Raw genomic sequence first — 22,209 nt, forward strand, 5'->3', positions numbered from 1 at the left:
AGCTTAGGTGGCTGTGGACACAGCTGAGGGGACGGCCGGCGACGGCAGAGCCACAGGTGTCCTGGCTGGCCCAAACGGGCGCCCTGAAGGCCCTCAGCGTGTGCCGACAGCCCTGGGACCTCGTGATGCCATGCTCCTCTTGGGCACAGACAATAAAGCTTCTTGGAACCTCAAAAGGTCTAGAGACCCTTGGATGACCTTATCTAGAAGCAGAGTGCCTGGATCTTGTCTATGGGGATACAGAGCTAACTCCTTATCAGTCCTTTACACTTTTCAGGACAAGTTTTGATAGGTGGCAAAAGGCGTTCAGAACCTAAGACTGTGCTATCGGCAGGCAAGACTCAGAGGGCCCTGGGCAGCTTAGGGAAACAGGGTGGGTATAAAAGAGAAAGTCTGCCTCCTTTGCAGGAGAATTGGTTTTGCCCCTCTTATTATAAGAGACATCTTTAAAGCTCCTTCTCTAAAGAAGTAGGAATAAGAATGAAACCGATCAAGAGGCCCTTAGAACATGCAGCTGCGGTACATGGAGGAAAAGAAGCTCCAGGGCCACAGGAAGCCCGTGGAAGCCTCAGCCAAAGGCCGTGAGCTCCTGCGGAGAGAAAGCTACTCTGTGCAGGTGGTCAAGGTCAGGAATGAGTATTCCAGACCTGCTTCACAACTGCACCCAGCCTAATGAAAAAAGTACTGCCATTCTGAGTCATGTGACCTGATTTTAAAATATTTTATTACATAATCTTTTCATGGCACCGTCAGGAGTAACAGAAAACGTTATTCCCAGTTCCTAACCACATCCTGAAAAATATACATTTTTATTTATATATTTATATCAATACTCCACCCCTATCCCACAATTACACCACCTATTATAGGTCTTTTGTTTAAAGCAGGAAACTATTCTCTCAGGTAAGAAAATATATATGGAAGCTAAGTGAAGTAATGGTTAGAATGAGTGGGGACGGCGTGGCTGAAGGGGCAGGGAGGAAGGGGTGAAGTCCAGGGAGGGCGGGACGCATCACCGGGGTCCAGCAGAGGTGGAGAAAGACAGTGTATAAAAAGGCAGCGTCAGGCAGGCGGGCTCTGGTGTCCTCGGTCCATTAGGAGATGGCCTTTGCCTCAGGAAGGAAGGCTTCCCAGTACTTTGCCAGCTGCAAAGAAGTGGGGACAGTCAGCAAGTGCCCCATCTAGTGGCAGAGCCTGAGCCTGGGAGGGGAGCAAGCAGAGACGGTGGCACCTCTGACACCCAAAGGGAGGTTGGAAGAGAGGCCGAGCTGAGGACATGGCCAGGCTAAGAGCGGACCCTGGGACAGGCTGGCTAGCCAGCTGCACTGCCCGTGTGTCTCTCCAGACCTAGAATAATCTCCAAAGACAGTCTTGGTTCTGCCCCGGAGGGAGGACCCCTGTGGGGTCCACGGCTCTGCCAAGCTTGGTCAGCTCCTCACAGCGGGGCCGCTGTTCCACACACTGACCGGGGGCCTCAGCTGCAAGAGCGTTAGGTGGTATCCAGGGGTTAAAGGGAGAGGAGAGTTGGGGTTTGTCCTTAAAAACTAGCTCATTTTAATTTTAGGATTAGGGCAATCCTGCTTAGCAAAAGACCCTATTGGATGCTCCATGGTAGAGCAACAGGGACTCCTTTTAATTATTGATTACAGAGGGCACAGCTGCCCCCTGCGCCTCCCCACCCCCCGAAGGGCCAGCCCATCCTGTCACAAAGCCGCCGGCGGGCAGCTGGCTGTGGGGCGCACTGCAGGGGGAACGGCCTGCGAGACTTACGTACCTGCTGCTGTGAGTACAGGAGTGTCTCAAGGTACTTGATCACGTGGTTTTTGAAGTCCTTGGATTTCTCTTTCTATAGGAGACAAGAGTCTACACTAAGCACCGACCACTGAGACAGCTGATTTTTCCCCTCGAGAGGATGATGTGATTGCTGACCAAGGCCAAACAAAGCCTCAGGAGGCAGAGCCAGCAGTGGAAACAGCTATAATTTCCAGGCGAACTGCCTCTGCCAAGGCCTTGCGAGGCTTTCTGGCATGGCAGGGTGTGGGGAAAGGGAGACAGAACAGGGACCAGAGGGTATATGACAGCTGCAGGCTTTATTTTGTGTCCAAGTTCCGCAGGAAGTGTAGCACACCCCCTTTGCCTTAGGAACAAACACGCAGACATGACCACGAAGATATGAAGACACACACACACACACACACACACACACGGCCACACTCTTCAGAACAACTGCCAAGACCCTGGCAGCTCCATCTCTCTCCACTCGACGAACCCGCCCCACCACTAGAGCCGGCACTGTGCACTTATGAGGAGTAGAGCCACTTCACCTCAAACCGTATCACTTCCTTTCGGACCACAGTTGAGATCCTTTCAAAGTCCCTTTCATACTGAGTCACCCGAGCCTCCCACTGGGAAGAAAGAAAAAAGAATCAGTTAATGTTATGGTACTATTATTAGTCTTTGCCTTTGGACAGCAATTCTGTGTATGAGACCTCAGTTACTCATTAAGTCTGTCTGTCTGTCTGTCCCTCTAGGCAAGACCAGACACCAAACAGGGACTCTGCAGGAGGTGCCCGTTGCCCCCAGGCCGGCCCTGGGTCTGGGGGAGCTTGGGCAACTCCAGAGCCTCTGGCTGAGGGTCTCATCAACGAGGCTGGGGGCCCCAGAGAACCGAACCTAATTCTCGCCAGCAGTCATATCTCAACTACCTTGGAGCTTTTCAAGGACCCAGCTGGGACCCTCCCAGCACAGCTTCTGACCGGACAGGTCTGGGCGAAAGGGTGGGAGAGGGAGGGGGCCAGGCCTCACGGTGAGCCTGGACTCCTGCACTTGCTCCCTTCAGACCCCGTCCTCTTTCTCGCCTGTTGTGGAGTTCTGAGCATCTGGGTGGGGCGGGACTGGGCTCACCGAGGAAGCAGCGGGAGCCCCTGCACGTAGGGCGGGGCTCTAGTGCAGAAGCCCTTGGGGCCTCACCTCTGCGATCTCGTCCTTGGCCTGCTGCAGCTTGTCAGGCTTGTTGGCCCACAGCAGCCGGGCCTCGGCCTCCCGCTTCTTCTGCAGTGTGGCCTGGGCGTCCTGCCAGCGCTGCCAGGTCTTCATGCGCTGGTCAAAGGCGGCCTGCGGGGTGCAGTGTCGGGGAAGAACACAGCCGGCCCTGCAGCAGCTCCACTGGCTCTGCCTGTGGGCTGTCCCAGCAGCTGGGCCAGGGAAGCACCGAGCAGGGACAGGTTTCACAGCCGAGTGTTAGTGCTCAGCTGAGGTTTAATGTCAAAAAGCACAAGCTTGGGTGAGACTCATCTCCAAGCCTCCAGTGGGCTGGCGCTGGGCAGCTTCACGCCACTCCCAAGGCTGGAAGGCCGGAGCGGTGGGCGGTCTGATGCCAGCACCCAATAGCACAGCTTCCGAACGGCCTCAGCCCAGCAGGCAGTCCCTGAGTCTACACACTTTTCCTGAGTGCCTGCCACAGGCCAGGAAACTACGAGTACACAGGGCTCTGCTTTCATGGAGCTTATAGTCTAACAGAAAAGACCAACATCATATTAGTAATTACCAGTAAGTGCCCTGGCTGGTGTGGCTCAGTGGGTTGAGCACAGGCCTGTGAACCAAAGGGTTGCTGGTTCGATTCCCAGTCAGGGTACATGCCTGGGTTGCAGGCCAGTTCCCCAGTGGGGGTGGGGGTTACACAAGAGACAACCACACATTGATATTTCTCTTTCTCCCTTCCCCTCTAAGAATAAACTTTAAAAAATCTTTAAAAAAGTTACCAGTAACTACAAGTATGCAAAGTTGAGAGAAACAAGCAGGGCACTGTGATAAAACCGAGGACCTAGCTGGCCTGGGAGATAACTCAGGGAAGGGCGACCCAAGAAAGCAGCCTTTAACTGACACCTGCAGGTGGACAGGGTGACTTCCCAGACCTTTAAAAACTTCAAGCTCCCACGGGGACCTGCGCCCCTTCACCCCATCCACACGCTCAATCACTCTAGGCGATCCCCCAAGAAGCTCCCTGAAATCCACTCAATGGCCCCACAGCCCCCTGGCTTTGCAGGCTTCAAGGGAAAGCCTGGAGGAAAGGTCTGTGCCAAGGGCGAGTCTCAGCCTGGGCCATTTGCTCCCTTCCCTGCCAACTTCCCCAGGTGTTTTCTAAGCCACCTTGGTACAGGGCTTTGCCAGCCACTAAATTCGCTTTCCCAGCAGTGCCACTGGGGCTCGCTTGAAATTTTTTAACAGCTTACAGTTAAAGGCTTAAGCAAAGGGTGACCTCATATCTGGGAGTCAACCCTACCGCCCTGGGCTCACAGTGGCACAGTCCGGGTTCCGGGAAGAGCAGAGAGACATCCGCTCACATCTCTTGTAGCGCCACCGCTCACGGTCATGAGGAGGGCGGATGGGGAGTCTCGGAGGACAGCGGCTTTCGGCCGCGTGCTCTGAGGTGCGCTGCCCCAGCACCGGCAGCGCTAGGCTCCCCAAAGAGTGCTCTTCCCTGAGGTGGCTCTCCAGTCTACGTAGCCTGACCAGCCCCAAGAATTCCAGAGCAGGTTACTTTTCCAGCTTCTTATCAGTCTGGAGTTAGCAAATGAAACAGCACAGGGAAAGGACAACAAGCAACCCACAGGCTCCACTCAGCAACACGAGCACAGAGGCAGCCAGAGCCCTGGGCGCAGGCGGCTCCTGACAACACAGACGCTTCCTGGTCAGGATGTGCTGGGGATGGGAAGTGGAGGTGGCTCTGCTCCAGCTCAGAGGCTCACACCCACTGGTGCCAAGTTGGATCAGGGACAGACTTAGGCCCTTATTAAAGGGGCAGGTGCCAGGCTCTTTTGGCTCTTTCCCATCTTGGGGGGGGGTCATGCAAGAGCTAATACCCCTGCTTGGGGAAGCTTCCTGGGCTGTTCGAAAAGGCCATGGGAAACCAGACTGTCCTGGTCATGGGGAGAAAAGAGGAGATGCACGACCCCAGGGCTGCAGCGTTGTTACCGGCGGGGTCAGCACAGCACACCAAGGGCTCCGGTGACAAGCTCTCTCAGCCCCTGGCCACACTCCTTCATGCAATGCCAAGCCGGCTCTGTGTAGTTACCTGACTGCTCTCACTGAAGGAAAAGGGGAAGCCAGCAGAGCTCTTACCAGGGCAAAGCCACCGCTCACTGCTAGGGAGGCAAGGCCCAAGGGCTGAGGAAATCACCGCTCCAGGGCCGGGACAGCAGGTCTGGAATAAGCCTTGCTGGAAGAAAGGAGCATGGGGGATGCTGTCCAGCGTCAACAATAGGAGGGGGCTACTTGGAAATTCCAGGCTGGGCCTCAAAATGACTTCGTGGTGAGCACCTCACAGCTAAATGAATTTCTTGGTTCATGGGGTACCTTCTCTGAGAGCAGAAAAAGTTACACCTATTTTGAAGTACAGTAAGTGAAACTTTCTTGGGAACAGGAAGAGTAAACGTAAGACAAATTAAGTCAAAGGGAGGAGAAAGAGGAAAGAAAACAGGAGCTTACTCGGACTATGGCCAGGAGGCGAATGTAGTCACTCAGGAGCTCGGCAAGGAGGAAGAAGTCGCTGTTGGCCTGCTCCTGGTGGAGCTGCTCGATTTTCTCTTCCACCTCAGCCAGCTGGGAGAGCGCCCGAGACAATGCTGTGTTGTCCTCTGAGCTCCCGAGCATGGCCAGACTCTTTGCGAACTGGGCTGTGTTCAGCGCTAGCTCTGGAAGGAGGAAGACAGCAGAGGCCTCTCATCTCACAAGGAAAAGGGACAAGTCAGCTGGCACTGCAGGCCTTGCAACCCGTTCACACCACAGTCAACTGGGCTGGAAAGCGACAGGGAAGGCAGCGACCACCGCACGTCTCCCCAGCTGGGTCTGCCTGGAAAAGACAGCTCCGGCTCTCCTGACGAGCCAGAGCCCGGTCAGTACAAGCAGGCCACAGGAACGACTCTGATGATTCCGTTAAAGCTCATGTGAATGATGTGCACACACACAGTCCTGTGCATTCTAGCCGAGGCAAACATTTTACGTGAAGGGCCAGATACTTTAAGCTTCATGAGCCACCTATAGTCTTACGAATGCTCTCTCTTCTTTCACTCATCCCTTTAAAAATGTAAAATCCGTTTCTGGCTCACAGCAATAGGCCCTGGGCCAGATCTGGCCCACAGGCTGAGCTCTATTTTGCCAACCCTCACACTGGTCTCATTCTAATGGTTTTTGTCTGTTCTGATTTCTGATGATAAGCATGCTTTTAAGACAGAGAAGAAAAGCATTCAAACTTGGCACAATTCACATGCTCTTTAAGCAAATCCCACCACAGGAAAGTGAGGAAGGGTTAGGAGATGTATCTGGTTTCCCTCCATTTACAAATTGCCCATTTGACTGTGTAGCCAGAGTGTGTGACGCCATTTTGTGGATACAAGCCACCAACTCAAATTATACCAACAGAAGCCCACGTCCCAGGCCTGGCTGTGTCTGAACGGAGTCCCTGTGCTACTCCAGGTAGGAAGTACAAAGTCCACAGTGGTGAGTCACGTTTCCTGCCAGGAGACGCGGGGCATATCTTTTCCATCGGAACATCAAGGACTAGGTGGGCTGAGAATTTCAACTTGAGCGGCTGAGAGGCTTGGGAACAGCATGCCCTCCCATCTCCAGTTCACTGGAGTCGCCCACTTCCCCAAGCTCCAAGTGCATTTCAGAGGCTGTTACCTTTCCTATGGTTGACTAGCATCTCTACAACAGCATGCAGTTTCCGTAAGCGCTGCTCCTCACACTCTACCTCCTGGAGCTTCTCCTCGAACCACTGAAACACACAAGCCCAGAGCTTTACTGAGGCGACTCACATGGGCACGGAGCAGTGTCTCCTTGGCAGCATTTTAAGAAGGGGGCTGAATTATCAAAGAAAGTCTGCGCTTTCAGAAATTTCAGGACTCATCAGGGCTTCCCACCCACAAGCCTGAGAGTGTAGGGGAAGCTGAGGCGTGCGGGGCTACTCACAATGTCTGATTCATTCATCTTGATGGTCATTTTGCTGACCGCATCCGTGGCTTTGTTGAACATCTTAAGGAGACCAGCGCCACTCAATGCCTGGGTACCCACAGCACGCGGCAGCTACAAGACCAAGAAGGCGGGATGGGAAGTTATCGGCTGCCCCTATTTGAGGCTCAGAAGCATTAATAGGCATCAGATGGCATGACCAAAACTTGCCAAACAAATTATTCCAACTATGGGTTTTTGATTTCAAAAGCAGACAAATCCATCACCAGCATGTACAGAAAGAAAAACCAAAGGACCATGCTAAACTGAATCAGCAAAATATTTTGCTTTTGACATTGTGTGCAGAAAGCAGAGTGTGAATGTCATGTGGCCAGGTGACCTCATTTGAGATTATCTGCCCGCCCAGGCATGAAGCACTTAGATAGCAAGTGTACCGTTGTTAGAAGTCAGACGTTCCCTCGGACGTAAGGTGTTGAAAGACTTTGATGTTGTGCTGTGATTCCATCTGGACTCCCCCCCGTGATTAAAGATCCAAGGACAGAAAATTATTTATTAACATTGAGGCTTTTAGAGATGATGTAATTAAGCCAAACAAGCCAACTATTTAGAAACAACTTGACTGGTCCAGTCTTCCACCACTTTCCCACGGCACGGACGGGACGCTGGAGAATCTCCATGCCCGGCACCCCGTGCTGAAAGCCCAGACTCAGTGCTCACAGCTCTCAGGGCAGCAGTTCTGAACTTGGTGCCGTTCAGGGGACACCTGGCTACGTATGGAGGTCATTTTGGTTGTTAAAACCGAGAAAGGGCTGCTACTGGCTTCTAGTGGATGGAGCCTAGTGGGTTTAGGAATCCCAGAGGAATGAAAAGATTTAAAGTGTTACACAGAATTTTTAATTAAAAAATTCCATTTCGAGGGGGAATACCCATATACTTAGTAGAATTTTCTCCACTGGAATACTATATACTATATGAAAATTAAAAACAAATTAAATATAAAAACAGAATGAAAAATACAAAATGATGGTTCCACCCTTTCATTTATTTCCTTCTAGTTTTCTTCCCTATGAGATACACCATTGTTTTATTCTAGCGTTTCTTTTGATCCTTATTAACTAACATGTGTCTATGGCTGTATTTTCAGTTTCATGTTTCACTTTTTATAATTTTTTTAATATGTGCTTGTAGCAAATGTATATAAGCATTTTTGTATATGTCCTGTTTATGATGAGAATAAAGTATTTGTTGTGATATGTTTTAGTTAATTCTTCAATTGTTAGTAATTGGGCTATCTCCAATTTTTCACAACCACAAATAGCCTACACATAGCCTGTAAAGAAAGACTGTCCCCTTTTGCTACATGGCATGTCTGTGGTTTGTGGCAAGGGGTTTTGGACCAATGACCCTCAGCTCCTGGCACAAAAAATGTATTCAATCTGAGCTAAGACTAACCCATGAGTGGCAGGCCAAGGACTCGCCACACAGACCACTGTGCTGACGCAGTGAGAAAGCGAGGCTGTGGCGTACAACCGGTCGCTTCCGACTACAGGCAGAGTTTCTCTTCTTTCAAAAGCTGAAAAATACTTGTCGCTCTTAGGGGTTTATAGTAAACTAAAATATAGTCTGGTACTAGCCGATATGCATGTTAACTGTTCAAATATCTGTTGAATGATTAGTTTTGCTTTACCAGGGACAGCTATAAATTAGGAACCTCAGTTTGTACAATACTAACCTCTTCTTTTTCCAAGAACTCCCTGACATCAGGGTCCTGTAGCATGGTGGGGTGGTTCACAATCCTCTGCAGGTACCTGTGGGGTGAGCAGTTAGCCGGTCAGTCAGGACGGCCATGGGCCTGCCTATCGTGCAGTGCTGGCAGGGTTACAATGTCTTTCATTGCTTTAAAATGTCCTCAGATAAGGCACCTAAGTATGACTCTGCTTGTAAGCACATTCAAGTTCATGTTCTTCACCTTCTAAAAAGGGAAGAAAAACAACCGGGCAGAAAGAGACCATAGAGAGAGTTATGCTTCTCTGACTGGCCCAGGCGAGCATGACCACCTGCCAGCTCCAGACGGAAAAGGAGAGATGACGCGCTGATCCTGAGCCGGCAGGTGAGAGACTTGGGGCAAGTCAGACGTGACGTGAAGGTGCGAGTCTGTCATTCGCCCAAGCCGCTCATCTCTACTAACTCCAGTGAACGCCTCGCAACTGAGCCCAAGGTTTCAGCTTCTCACTAGCTCTCACGTTATTCAGGGAAATGGCTGTAGGGCCGCACCTTTCTAGAGCGGCCCTCCGTTTTTCAAGAAATTCTGCAGAAGAGGAATCTTCCTTTCCAACTTTTACTTTCGTCATTCCTGGAATGGAATTTAGAAAGCAGAAATAATCAATACTCATCACAAAAAGAATAAACCTGTGAAAAAAGCCCATAGGAGGAAAGGCAATGAGAACAGTGTCGCTCCTGGGCCACACATAGGATGTAACAGAAGGTTCGCTGCAGGACAGTCATTTGCTCAGTTAGGACTGAAGTGCTGAAGGTTCTAGACTCTGGGACTAGCGGAGTCTGTGTTTGCCGGAAGGGCCATGGGACGCTGGGCACAGATCGAACACCAACTAATGGGAAGGTCCTTCCCCCACCCTCGTACCCCAACCCCCATCTGACTTATACTTCAAGTCGGAAGGAAGAGCAACAATTTAAGTCCCCTGGATACCAGCACAAACACCCCCGCCACACACACACCTATGGAAGCTAACACCAGAACCTTCCACCATACCCAAGGAATGAGAACTTGCTATTTCTCTAGACCTCATGAGACTTATGGAGCAAACACTGGAAACGCTTCTTTTCTAACCATAAGATTCTACATTGTTATATGAAAGTTTCATTAAAAAATACAATAAAGATTCAATAAAAAATAAATAAAAGGAAATAGAAATGTTTACAATAAAACTTAATCAAGTTTTAAAAAAAAGTTTCATGTACTAAGTAGAAAGTATACTGTAGAAGAATGCAGAGGAAAAACCCCGAGCAGAATTCAAGACCACAGGCTTACCTATCAGGCTCTTCTCTGGGGGAGGAGGGACAATGAAGCCGTTCGGAGAATGTTTCTCTGAAAGCTTCTCGTAAAGACCCAGAAAGTCACTAAATCTTCGTTTCACTGCAAACTGTTTACTTCTGAACACTGGTAAGCTTGTCTTAGGGACAGAAAAAAACAAGGAAATTTCATTCTAAAGAAGGATGGAGGAGTATCTTGAAGGTCACCCAGCTGACGTCAAAGGACGTCATTTCCCAGATCCCTGTCTTAGCCACCTAGTAAATAACTTTCTCCAAGGTTGAGATTTTAAAACTGTTTTGAGTTACAGCCCCTCTGGCTGACCAGAGTCTGTGGAGCCCTTCTCAGAACAATGATGTTAAGATTTTATTTATTAATTTTTAGAGAGTGGGGAAGGGAGGGAGAAGGAGAGGGAGAGAAACATCAATGCGCGACAGATACCATACATCGATAGGTTGCCTCTAGCACGCCCCCCACTGGGGGCCTGGCCAGTAACCCAGGCTTGTGCTCTGACTGAGGAATCAAAATGGCAATCTTTTGGTTCTCAGACCAGTGCTCAATCCACGGAGCCACAACACACCAGCCAAGGTAGAACAATGATTTTAAATGCATAAAATATATAGGATGACAAAAGGCCACTCATTAAATTCCAACATACAGTTTCATTCCTAGGTTAAGAACCTTTGCCCTAAGGGAACACGTCAAAGTCTAGTATAAAGCTCAAGTTCTATGGTCACCTACAACCTGTTCACCCTGCACTGACTTATTAAGGGTGTTAGCTGCTAGAAAACTAAAGCCAAGAAGAATAAACAGTGCTTCTAAGGGGAAGATCAGATGAAGTGTCTATATTGTGGACACTTTAACCCCTACGGTGTCATGGGATCTACAACTTACAGGAGACAGAGACACCTTGACTGGTATGGCTCAGTGGTTGAGCACTGGCCTACCAAATAGGAGGTCGCTGGTTTGATTCCTGGTCAGGGCTCACGCCTGGGTTGTAGGCCTGTCCCCAGTTGCAAGTGGGCATCAATGTCTCTCTCACACATTGATATTTCTCTCCCTTCCTTCCCCTCTCTAAAAATAAATAAAATCTTAAAAAGAAAAAGAGGAGGCAGAGACACAATATAAAGAAGACGTCTAGTAAAAAAGACTAGGTCTACATCATAATGCGAGATCATTTACTACTCACCATGTCAGTAACATGTAAGGAGGCAGGCCTTGCCAGTGATTGGCCAGAAAAGGTGTCAGTGGGGACTTTTACACCCTGCTGATGGCAGCACAAATCAGTGCAAAGACTTTTTTAAAAGTCTGTGTTCCTTTTCTTTAACATTTGCCTGCCCAGGGGAACTACTCCTGGCTCTAGGCCCTAGAGAAGCTCCTCTGTGCGCACACCAGGAGACACGTGCAAGAATGTTCCTAGTTCAGAACTACAGAAACTGGAAACATGCCAAAGAGTCACAACATGAAAACAGATGAATGTGCTCTAGTCACACCAGGGACTAACTACAGCTACACACCACAATGGTTGCTCTGAGAAATAATGCTAGTAGACAGCACTATTTTCAGCATGGTGACATTTTCATGACATTCAAGAACAAAGCAAAGCAGTATAATGTTTAGAGATACATATATGAAGACTTTTTTTTAATATAGGAGAGACCACTCTGGAGAGCAGTCACCTCTGAGGCGGGGGTATGATGGGGAAACACGCAGGTGATTCAGTGGTACTCATCTTAAGAACGATGGTAAATTCGGGGCTTCATTTTTTAATGCTTCATAATCTGCACACAACATTGTGTAAGTTTTGTATGCACTAATGTTATATAAAAAAGGAAGACCAGACCTGAGGGGCAAAAGGTTGGGGAAAGTATTAAAAGCAGCTCTATAAAGGAAATCTCAGAACTGACAATGTTTAAACAGGCAGCATACAGTTTGGGGCAATCCAGCAAACGAGCTCTAAGCCACATAGTTCCTCAGAGGGACAAGACTATGCCAGATACACTCACTGCATGTCTAAACAACACTTACAAAGTCTCACACTGAAGGGTTAGCTCTCTGGAGGAAAAGTGGAAAGGTTCAGATGAGATTATCAAGGGGATGCAGGCTTGCTCCATCTTGAGTAAACTTGAAGGAAGATGTTGGCAAAGAAACTAAAGAAATACCCAGAAATAATCTGAATGATGACCTTCTTGGTATAAGCATACAGTCCTTTAAGGCAGTCATGAGCAGGGGCACCTGGACTCACCTGAGTTGTAACTTTGTAGGCTACATAGGCATTCATACCGTCCCCTGTGGGAGAAGGAGAAAGCAGCAGAGGGTTATTCTGTAAGCCAAGGCAGTGCTAATCTTGTTAGCATCTGACCAGGAATCATGAGCCACAGAAGCCCTGTGTAAGAGGGGACACTTGTTTCATCTCCAAGCTTTCTATACCATCCTAAGTTCAGTTCCTACTTTGCCTCAGGGCATCCATGCATTTCACACCCCATGGATGCTGGCTGGGCCCCAGTTTGAGTTAGACAAGAGTCAGCTCCCTGTTCAGAGCCAGGCTCCATTTATGCCCTCCACAAAGCAGCACTGGATCCCGACAATCCATCAGTTGTTACCATGCCAATATTTGGGCTGGATGCACACATCTGTCTAAAACCAAACAATCCTCTTGCTGTATAAAGCAGGAGGAGGAGAAGGAAGCATCTGATGTAAAAGGAAACAAGTAGTTCTACCCTAAGCTAGCTCGGGGCTTGGTTTGCTCTTTCAGAAATGCTGTCAGGCACCCCACTGGCACTGGGGGATATGGATCTCTCTCATCTATCACGTCCACCCTGAGCACAGGGCCTGGCTGGAAGAGGCTTCGGCTGCCTGATGTCACACACAGCTCCCTTTTCTGGAGTGACTGTTTTTCTAAAACGGCCTTTGTTAAGTAATTTGGGATTCAAACAACTGTTTTTCTCTGTATTAGTGTCCTGACCAATGCCACGCAGGGGCCATTCAGGGACGTAAAGGCACCTCCGATCCCGAGCCCTGAAAGGATATACATCAGGCTGTAGACAGATATAGCTCCACTGCCAGACTCTGGTGTCTGGGGTGGCTTTTGTTCCTTTCTTCCCCACTTCTCGCTTCTTCCCCACACAAAACAGAAAACCAGGCCAACAGTCACTAGGTGCTTGTGCAGGTGCTTGAGCTCCTGAACTGGTGTTGTGGGAAGGGCCCAGGGGAGAGGGTGCAGCACGGGATCCGCAGGGTCACAGACCGCAGCTGGTCTCAGTGAGGCTGCAGCTGATCTCAGTGAGGAAAGCACACAAAGACGCTGGAGACTGTGCAGGAATAGCAGGTTTGCTTCCTCTACCTCTCCATCCTTTACCAACAATAGCATGTATAAAATGGAGATTATGTACTAAGCTTTAGAAATTACTTTACATTGATTATTGCTGTTCGTTATCTTCCAAACCATGCTACTGCATTGCCTAAGGCCACTAATGATGCTTCACACTGATAAAAGGAAAAAGATATCTAGATTTACTTTACAGAAAAAATATTCAAAACTTCATTCACAGTGGAATGGTTGTAGTCAAATATTCAAAAGGTCAGTCCCATAACCTAGAGCCTTCAATTAGGGAAAAGTCTCAGTGCAGATACACATAAAACACAGTAGCAAAGCAGGATCTTCAGACGCTTTGCCTGCACATCAGCTCTCTCACTGAGGAAACATGTGAGAAAAGGGAAATAATTTCATGTGCAGAGAAAGTTCAGAAGATATAGAAATGGGCAACTAATACAGCAGTTTTAAATTTACATTAATTTACTCCTGGCTGGTGTGGCTCAGTGGATTGAGCGAGGGCCTTCGAACCAAAGGGTCACCAGTTAAATTCCCAGCTGGGGCACGTGCCTGGGTTGTGGGCCAGGTCCCCAGTTGGGGGTGTGTGAGAGGCAACCAACAGATGTTTCTCTCTCTCCCTTCCTTCCCCTCTCTCAATAAATAAATAAATAAATAAATAAATAAATAAAATCTTCAAAAAATATAAATTTACATTAATTTCCTAAATAATCTCAGAATGTTGAAGACAGCATATGCAAATTACCAAGGCTCTAAAAAGCATGTCCCGGTAGAAGTAAAATTATAATTTATTTAAATGTGTTTGGGAATGAGAAGCACATGTTGAATAAACAGCCCACACAAATAGAAGGTGTTCTTATTCAGATCAGGCCTTGAATATGAAAATGCTTTAAGCAGCTTTCTTGGCTGAATCTTGATTCTTGACTAAGAATCTAGACTATGGTTAAGGGGATAAAGGCTTATCCTGAAAGCGATTTGTATTTAAATAAATCTGATCCATGTGATGTTTAAATTATGGGTTGAATTGTGTTCCCTAAAAAAGATACGTTGAAAGTGCTAAACCTCAGTATCTCAGAATGTGGCCTTATTTGGAAATTGCTCTTAATATACTCCCGTTGTTTTAATCCGCCCCATTCATAGTATTTTGTTATGGGAGCTCTAGGAAACCGATACACCACCTTCCTCTCCTGGTTCAAACATCATGACTTTAAAACACTACAACAACTTTTTACTTATAATTTATCTTATTCTGGCTAGGATTTAAAGCAGTTAATAAGTAGCTTAAAATCAATGTGCTTATAGAATATTCATAAACATTAGATACGCCAGAGAGTATTTCAGACATGTAATCCAAAGTTCTGGTCCGAAAGAATGAAAAGAAAAACAAAACAAAAAACCAAACCCCCCAAAAGACAGGGGGGAAAAAAAGTTCCAGTCCAGGCTCTGGCAGGGACCACACTGTACCTGACAGGAAATCTATACCTCACTATTGGTCCACAGTTTCCTCTGCTGTTGGATGAGGGAACTGTGTAAGATGCTCATAAACAGCTTACTAGTGCAACACTCCAGGAAAAGAAAAACTCAACATTTTAATGACAAACTATTTTGGCATAAAGTCTGTCTACTTAGACTTTATAGATTCCTAGTTCAGAACAGACAGAAGGTTGGACACTGCATTCTTCCTCTTAACCGTACAAACACCACCCTCCTGGAGGAGGACAAGGCTCTGCACAGCATCTTCTGTCGGGGATTCACCTGAACAGGGAAAGAGGAAGCCTCTAGCTCCCTGCTCACTAACAGCTTTCCCAAGCGTGGGACATGGGAACGCTATCCTAAAAGTCCAAGTTCAGGCCAAAGCCAACTATTGTGCTTTTTGAAAATCTAATTTTAATTTGACCAAGATTCAACCTGGATCTTTTAGTCTTCACCTAAGAAAGAGAGATGCAGACGCCCCCCACTTCATCAGTATATTAAGGGTACATGAGAAATAATACATGATAAAAATTCCAAACCTCTTGAGGGAAAAATAAATTCAGTATTCGCAAATTATACAACACGTGTTTTTTGGGTGTTTAAATGGAATTTATGATCTTAAAAGGGAGTAAAAGGTCTCATCAACTCTGTGGGAGAAGGCAATGTTCAGATTTTAAAAAGGGGATTCTAATAGTATTTGATGTCTGATTTTTCTGCCTAAACCTACAAAAATCCTAAATACAGTCCTGGCTGCTGTTTCTGGCCTTAGAGGCATAGTAAGGAGTATAATTTTACAGGGAAGATCACGGTGAAATACTTTACGATGGCTAGTTCAGCACTGGGGGTAATCACTTAGAAATCAGCCACCGATGCTTCACACAGCACATCCTGACATACTACGAGTCCCGAGTAACTCACCTATCTTCTCAGGATCAGTTATACCAACTGTCAAATCAAATTGGTCTTCCTGTTCTTCTTCCTCTAGCTTTTAAAGAGAAAACAATGATGAGAGTTGGTATACAAAAAGATTACTAATTTTACCCTGTATTAATCTTATACCAATATAATATCCAGGTATATCCTGCCCTGGCCTGGTGGCTCATTAGATTGGAGCATCATCCCATACGCCAAAGCGCTGAGGTTCAGTTCCCAGTCAGGGCACGTACCTAGGCTGAGGGTTCGATCTGATCCCCTGTTTGGGGCACATATGGGAGGAAATCAACTGATGATTCCTTTTCACATTCATTCTCTCTCTCAAAACACAATAAACATACCCCTGGGCGAGGGTTACAAAAACAGATACTTCCTACTACGTATCAGAGTTCGGCTGTCCATTCCCAACAATCCTAATGAACTTCCACAATTTTAAGTCGGGGTCTGCTCAAAGGCCTTTATTACAGTTATTATCTTAAAACCTGATTTTGATCGTAATAATTACTAGATTTTGGAAAATCTGACTCTGCCAGGGTAAAGAGGGAATGAAGAAAGAGACTATACTCTTGAACATGAGCGCTTCAGACACTAAATAACATTAGTGGCTGCTGAAAGCCTGCGTTATCATCTGGGTAACTGCTACCCTGCCCAAGGAGGAGCACTTATTGGATTCTGGCTGTCAATCATAAATGTCCTCCTCAAAAGTCACAAATATTCACTCAAGGTTCATATTCAACTGAACTTCAGACTGGCAGCACAGTCCTGAAAAAAAAAAAAAACCCACAAGACCAACAGCACAGATTCTCACCTCCTCGTAGCTCTGCTGGGGCTTAGAATTTGTGGCTTCCTGTGGAGGAAGAGATGTAAGGGCTTTGGCTGGCGCCTTCTTCCGATTATTCTGTGTGCTGTCCAGTGATAGCTCCACTGTGGCGTCTGAAAGTGATTCATATTTGTAATGAAGGTCAACAATGAGTCTTTCATGGCTAACCTTCAGTTCTACAGGCTGTGACAAGAACATGGCAATCACTCAATACTCAGGTTCTCGCACTAAGAGAACATGAATGAAGAAGTTTTTACATGGATAAAAGGGAAAGATGGTCAGGGCAGCTTAGTAGAGCAACATCTCTCATTTCTAACACAACTACTCGGCTACCCTTCCTACACAGAATTTAGGCAAGAACCACCTATTAAGCAAAAAGACTTCACAGCCAAAGTAAGTGTGCCAATTTATTTTGTCTTAGAAGTATTCCTTTGAAATCTTATAAGAATCCTATTTATTCTTGTTATAATTGTTATTAAAAAAGAACGAGGTTGATTATCTGCTTTATAAGCCAATACGATAGAAAAGTTAAGTATATTGAGTGTAAAAAATGACATCAAAGGAAGAGTAAGGAGAACTGTAAACTAGAAAGAACGGACCTAAGATACGAACACAGTAACACTTGGGAAAAGGCACTGTTTGCCACACACCAGGATGGCAGTGTTGTTTTCACACAGTTTAAGACCTGTTCACAATTATGGTTTTAGATCATCTTGCAAATATTGTTATGTTTAACACATGTGGTCCAAGGAGGATAAAAAACATGTTAATATCTAAAAAATCTTTCTACCCTGGCTGGTGTGGCTCAGTGGATTGAGCGCGGGCCTGCGAACCAAAGGGTCGCCGGTTCAATTTCCAGTCATGACACATGCTTGGGTTGTGGGTCAAGTCCCTAGTAAGGGGCAGCAATAGGCAAGCACACACTGATGTTTCTCTCCTTCCCTTCCCCTCTCTGTAAAAATAAATAAATAAATCTTAAGGTGGGGGGAGATCTTTTACATGTTCATGTACATAAAACAGAACCATGCAGTAACTCAGTCACACTAAGATTTCAGGTCTGCTTGTAAGGAAAGATCATAGGAATGTTAAGGTCCCAAAGGCACAGAAACCTTCTTTTCAATCTGTCATAACAAAGATAATTCATTTTTGCAATTCTCCTCCAGAAACTTTATACAAAATTAATCACTCAGAATGAATAGTGTTCACTTTAAGCTTCACAGATGAAAGGAATTGGAAAATATTCTAAATCTTTATAGACCTCTCTGAACGTCTTCCCCTCATGTCTTTTAAATTCCCTAGCCGAGTACTAGTATGAGTCTTCCCAGAACCTGACCTGCACCCCCGCATCTTTCCCCATCCTCACCCTTTGCTGCGTTAAGGATCCCACTCCAGCGGCAGCTGCAGCCTCTACAAAGATTCCCTTACCTCCAGCTCTTCCCTCTTCGCCCGGGTAGAGCGCCACAGTTCAAACCTCCTCCTGGGCATGTCCCTTTGCATTTCAGATTTAACATATCTAAAACCCAAACTCACTTTCCCCTCAAAGCCAGTTTCTTCTTTAGAACGTAGTTCTCAAAAAGTACCATTTTCTTCTCGATCCATGAACTCGAAACCTTTAACTCTGTCTTCAACCCTGATTTTTGGACACCCATTATATCCAATCACGAACACAAGACTCTGTTGATTTCTCTTTTGGAAAGTTTTCACCTTTCCCTCCCTATTTCCATCACCTTATTTTTGCTTTGTCATTTCACTCTTGAACTAATCTGTGAATGCCTCCTGAAGTCTCTAGTCTTTTTCCACTGCAATCCATTTTATATAATTCCACTAAATCAGTCTTCCTAAAACATCGCATTGCCCACATCACTTACCTAATTCAAAACTGTCAATGGCTCTTAACTGGCACCAGGATGGACATTTAACTTAATTATTACTGACATCTAAAACCCTACTAAACTAGAAGACCTGACTTGGGGTGGTGAACACACAATATATAGATGACGTGTTTGAAAACCGAACACCTGAAACCTACAAAATAATAACCAATGTCACAGTAAATTCAATTAAAAAATTAAAAAATAAAATAAAAATTGGAGAAAGTTAAACCAAACAATAAATAAATAGAATCCTCCTAAACTGCACTTCCAGCTCCATCTTCCACAGCTTCTCTCAGAAACCCCTGAGAAGCTCACCAGGTTTTCTGACTGTCCTTCAACCACACCTTGGACTTCCTCCCAACCATCTACACTCTTTCCTCGTTCTTCCTACATAAATTCTCCTTCCAGAGAATCTTCTAAGGTCACTCTAGACCAGAGTGACATTTTGGGCCGGATAACTCTTTGTTGTGAGGGTCTGTCCTGCGTGTTGTAAGGTGTTCAGCAGCATTCGTGGTCTCTACCGCCCAGATAATACTGGCAGCACTCTCAGGAGTGATGACCAAAAATGTCTTCTACTATTACCAAATATCTCAGGGGAGGGAGGGGGAAATTACCCCGTTGAGAACAAGGTACTCCTGCTCAACAAATAATTATTGGGCCCAAAATGTTAAGAGCATCAATGTTAAGAAACCCCCAGCCCTGGCCGGGTACCTCAGTTGGTTAGAGTGTCATCCTGATATGCCAAGGTTGCAGGTTTGATCCCCAGTCAGGGAACATACAAGAATCAACCAATGAATACATAAATAAGTGGAACAACAAACTGATATTTTTCTCTCTCTCTCCTTTCCTCTCTAAAAATCAATAAGAAATTTTTTTAAATTTTTTTGAAAAAAAAAAAGTCCATTCTATACTAGTGTTTTACAAACTGTGGATTGTGGCTCATGTGGTAACATGTGAAATCAGTTCAATGGGTTGAGAAACAACAAAAAACTTCAGACTGCATTTGAAGTAGTAAGGGGAAGTCATTTAATAAAACTTGGTTCAGTTTTATACAAGTATGTATATATTTTGGATGATAACACAGAATATATTTCTTACTATGAGTCTTGGTCATAGAAGTCTTAAGACGCTGCTTTAGTCTGACCCGAGGCCTCTGTGAGCTCCCATGACTGGGTGCTTGTCACTGCTCTGGCCACGTTTGCATTACTGTGTAACGGTCTAACTCATGCTCTGAAGTACCTGTACATGTATGTCTTGCTCCCTAGACCTGCAATAATCTTAGTGGCAGGGACTGCATATTTTATGTTTGGACTTCTCCACAATCCTACAGCTATGCTTACACACACTCATATTTTTGGGGGGCGGGGAGGGGGCTGTGGGGAGGTTCCTTTAACTCAGTAATTTAGAAAACCCCTGGTACAAGTGCTGAGTCTGTGACTTGCCTGCAAAGAGATCCTGTGGCTCCTGGTCTTGTTCCTCATGGATCCCATTTTCTGTGGAGCCGCTGCTGACAGGAAAGGAGGTGATTCTCTTCGGAGACTGGGGCTTACTCTAAAAACAAAGAGACATTGTGAATAAGACAGTACTGTTAAAAGCAAACCTAGAGTGACTTTTTGAGCAAAATATTTATTCTGAATCTTAATTTAAGGCAACATGCCTCCCGAGGACATCATTGGTTTCCCCGATTACAACCTTCCCACCGCATCCCTCGATGAGAGGGTGAAACTCAAATTCTTCAAGTCTTTGGATCATTGGTCATTTTTCTTTCTTTCTTTTTTTGAAATTAAATTTATTGGGGTGACAATGGTTAATAAGATTATATAGGTTTCAAGTGTACAATTCTATCAGAGTGACTTTTAACGCATCCCTCGGTCACTCCTGCAGGTGTTTAGCAGAAGACAAGAGCACTGGTCAGCCAGTTTAACAGGCAGCAAGTCAGCATTAGTGAAGAAATTGCTGTGCAAGTCGTCACAGAGCTAAAGGAAACTCGTGTGTTTTAGAGTTAATTTCTAACCCCATAACCTTGCCGGACTGCCCTACCCCAAAGCACATGATCCTGCTGCGGGTATGTGCACACAGAGATAATTTTCAAAAGAGCCTGTCCAAACGCATTTCTCCTTCTCAGTTGATGACCTTTATTCTTTAAACGCTGATGGGCACATTCTAGTGACTGGAACGCACACTGGAGTCCAGAATTTAAACTCGGATCTTGGCTCACTCTGTGGCCCTGGCTGAACTGTTCACTGAAGCCCAGTTGTGTGGATATTACTGACCCTTCTGAGGGACAAACGAAGGTTTAATACTTTACATCTAATGCCATTTGTAAACATAACTTATCTTTTCATTCTTTAACTTGCAGAGACACAATTTTCAAGCATATCCATGTCAGACTAGCAGAATAAAAATTAGTCCTGCTTAGCCTAGTGGGCATGTAGCGAAAATACTGTCAATCCATGGTCTTTATCAAAAGCTCAGTGATCAGCCACAAACGAGGGAGGGGAGAGACCCAGACCAGTCACCAGAAGGAACAAAGCTGGATTGTGCAGGACATGAACAGAAAGCTGGGAATCTGGCTTCAATAGCCATTGTGTGGTATTGCAGGGTTTTGAAGTCAGGCCCCAAGGCCAAATCAGTTAAAGACTCGACTTTTGGAATCCCTTATGAAACGTTTCCTTAACAAATCGGAGGGGTTTTGTTCCTCAGAAACAGGCCTTTTCTGACCCGACAGAGGAAAGTTCACTGTCTAGTGAGCACTGTGAATGTGCCATGCAGACAGCTTCACACCGACACTGGGACCACCCTCATGAAAAGAAACTATTACCAACACTTAGGTGTGTACTAGCAAGCAATGCTTCCACTGAAATTTTTCTATGTTAATAAATTTAATGAGCACTTAGCTGTACATGCTTAAATGTTCCAGCAATTGTTAAGAAACTCCCAACTGCTTCTACAATCTTAAAAAGCAGGGACATAGACAACAAATAATAGGACCGAACAAGCCCACATTTCCCTTTTGCCTCACACCTTGCCAACTACCTTCCTACATATTCACTCCCTTCCTATAAATATTACTGTGCTCTTGTACTGCATAGGGATCTAATAAAAAGCCATCTGATCTCTTTTTAATTCAGTTCCCACTGATACCAGTCATATGTAGATAGAAATCTGGGAGACTGAAATTCAAGATACATCAAGGATATATGTATGCAAATGTAATTTACTATTAACTCACCACAGACACCGAAGCATCAGGAAAAGCACAAGCTGGAATTTAGCTATTTTAAAAAGCAGCTAGAACTCGCTGCTGTGATATGGAGATGAATAAGGCCAGCTTTCTATTTCTGATTTACCTTCTCAAGTTGGAAGTGTCAAAACCATTTCCTAGAGCAGTGCTAGAATAGCAGGGTGTCTGTCTCTGGCTCTATCTCTGGGTCAGAGGAGACAGACCCAGAGGGATGGCAATGAAGTGACAGCTGGAGCTCAATTACCTGTCTTTCTCTCTCCACAAGACCATCTTTAAGTCCAAACCGTAGCTGCCTGACTAGAACTGTGATGCTACCTACGAGAACAGAAAACTGCTCCTTAGATGTCCTCTGGGACCCCATCCAAAACACCGTGCTGAGTTCTAAGGACGCCGAAGACCAGTTAGATTGATTATATACTTACTAACCGAATCTTTCCTCTGTGATTCTTCTGTGTACCAATCTTGTATGCAAATAAAACTTATGTTTTCTGTTTTCATCCCATCTGACTTTTTTTC

General features: G+C 45.9%; 1 protein-coding gene across 2 annotated transcripts in view; it reads right to left on the bottom strand.

Moving 5' to 3' along the window:
• Positions 1–707: 707 nt before the first annotated feature.
• Positions 708–22,209, bottom strand: part of SNX1 (sorting nexin 1) — a 36,369-nt gene continuing 14,867 nt past the window's right edge. For both annotated transcript variants that reach the window (XM_037155768.2, XM_037155767.2), the window contains exons 2-15: positions 19,892–20,000; positions 16,564–16,688; positions 15,741–15,807; positions 12,264–12,307; positions 10,019–10,160; positions 9,244–9,322; positions 8,702–8,777; positions 6,970–7,083; positions 6,682–6,775; positions 5,488–5,693; positions 2,971–3,114; positions 2,325–2,405; positions 1,775–1,846; positions 708–1,145 (exon numbers count right to left, since the gene is read on the bottom strand). In XM_037155768.2, the coding sequence (XP_037011663.2) occupies positions 1,095–1,145; positions 1,775–1,846; positions 2,325–2,405; positions 2,971–3,114; positions 5,488–5,693; positions 6,682–6,775; positions 6,970–7,083; positions 8,702–8,777; positions 9,244–9,322; positions 10,019–10,160; positions 12,264–12,307; positions 15,741–15,807; positions 16,564–16,688; positions 19,892–20,000 (1,404 nt within the window). In that variant the 3' untranslated portion in view covers positions 708–1,094. The remainder of the gene's footprint in view (positions 1,146–1,774; positions 1,847–2,324; positions 2,406–2,970; positions 3,115–5,487; positions 5,694–6,681; positions 6,776–6,969; positions 7,084–8,701; positions 8,778–9,243; positions 9,323–10,018; positions 10,161–12,263; positions 12,308–15,740; positions 15,808–16,563; positions 16,689–19,891; positions 20,001–22,209) is intronic.

Source organism: Artibeus jamaicensis, unplaced genomic scaffold (assembly GCF_021234435.1).
Source record: "Artibeus jamaicensis isolate MK-2021 breed Jamaican fruit bat unplaced genomic scaffold, CSHL_Jam_final contig_548, whole genome shotgun sequence".
NCBI lineage: Eukaryota > Metazoa > Chordata > Mammalia > Chiroptera > Phyllostomidae > Artibeus > Artibeus jamaicensis.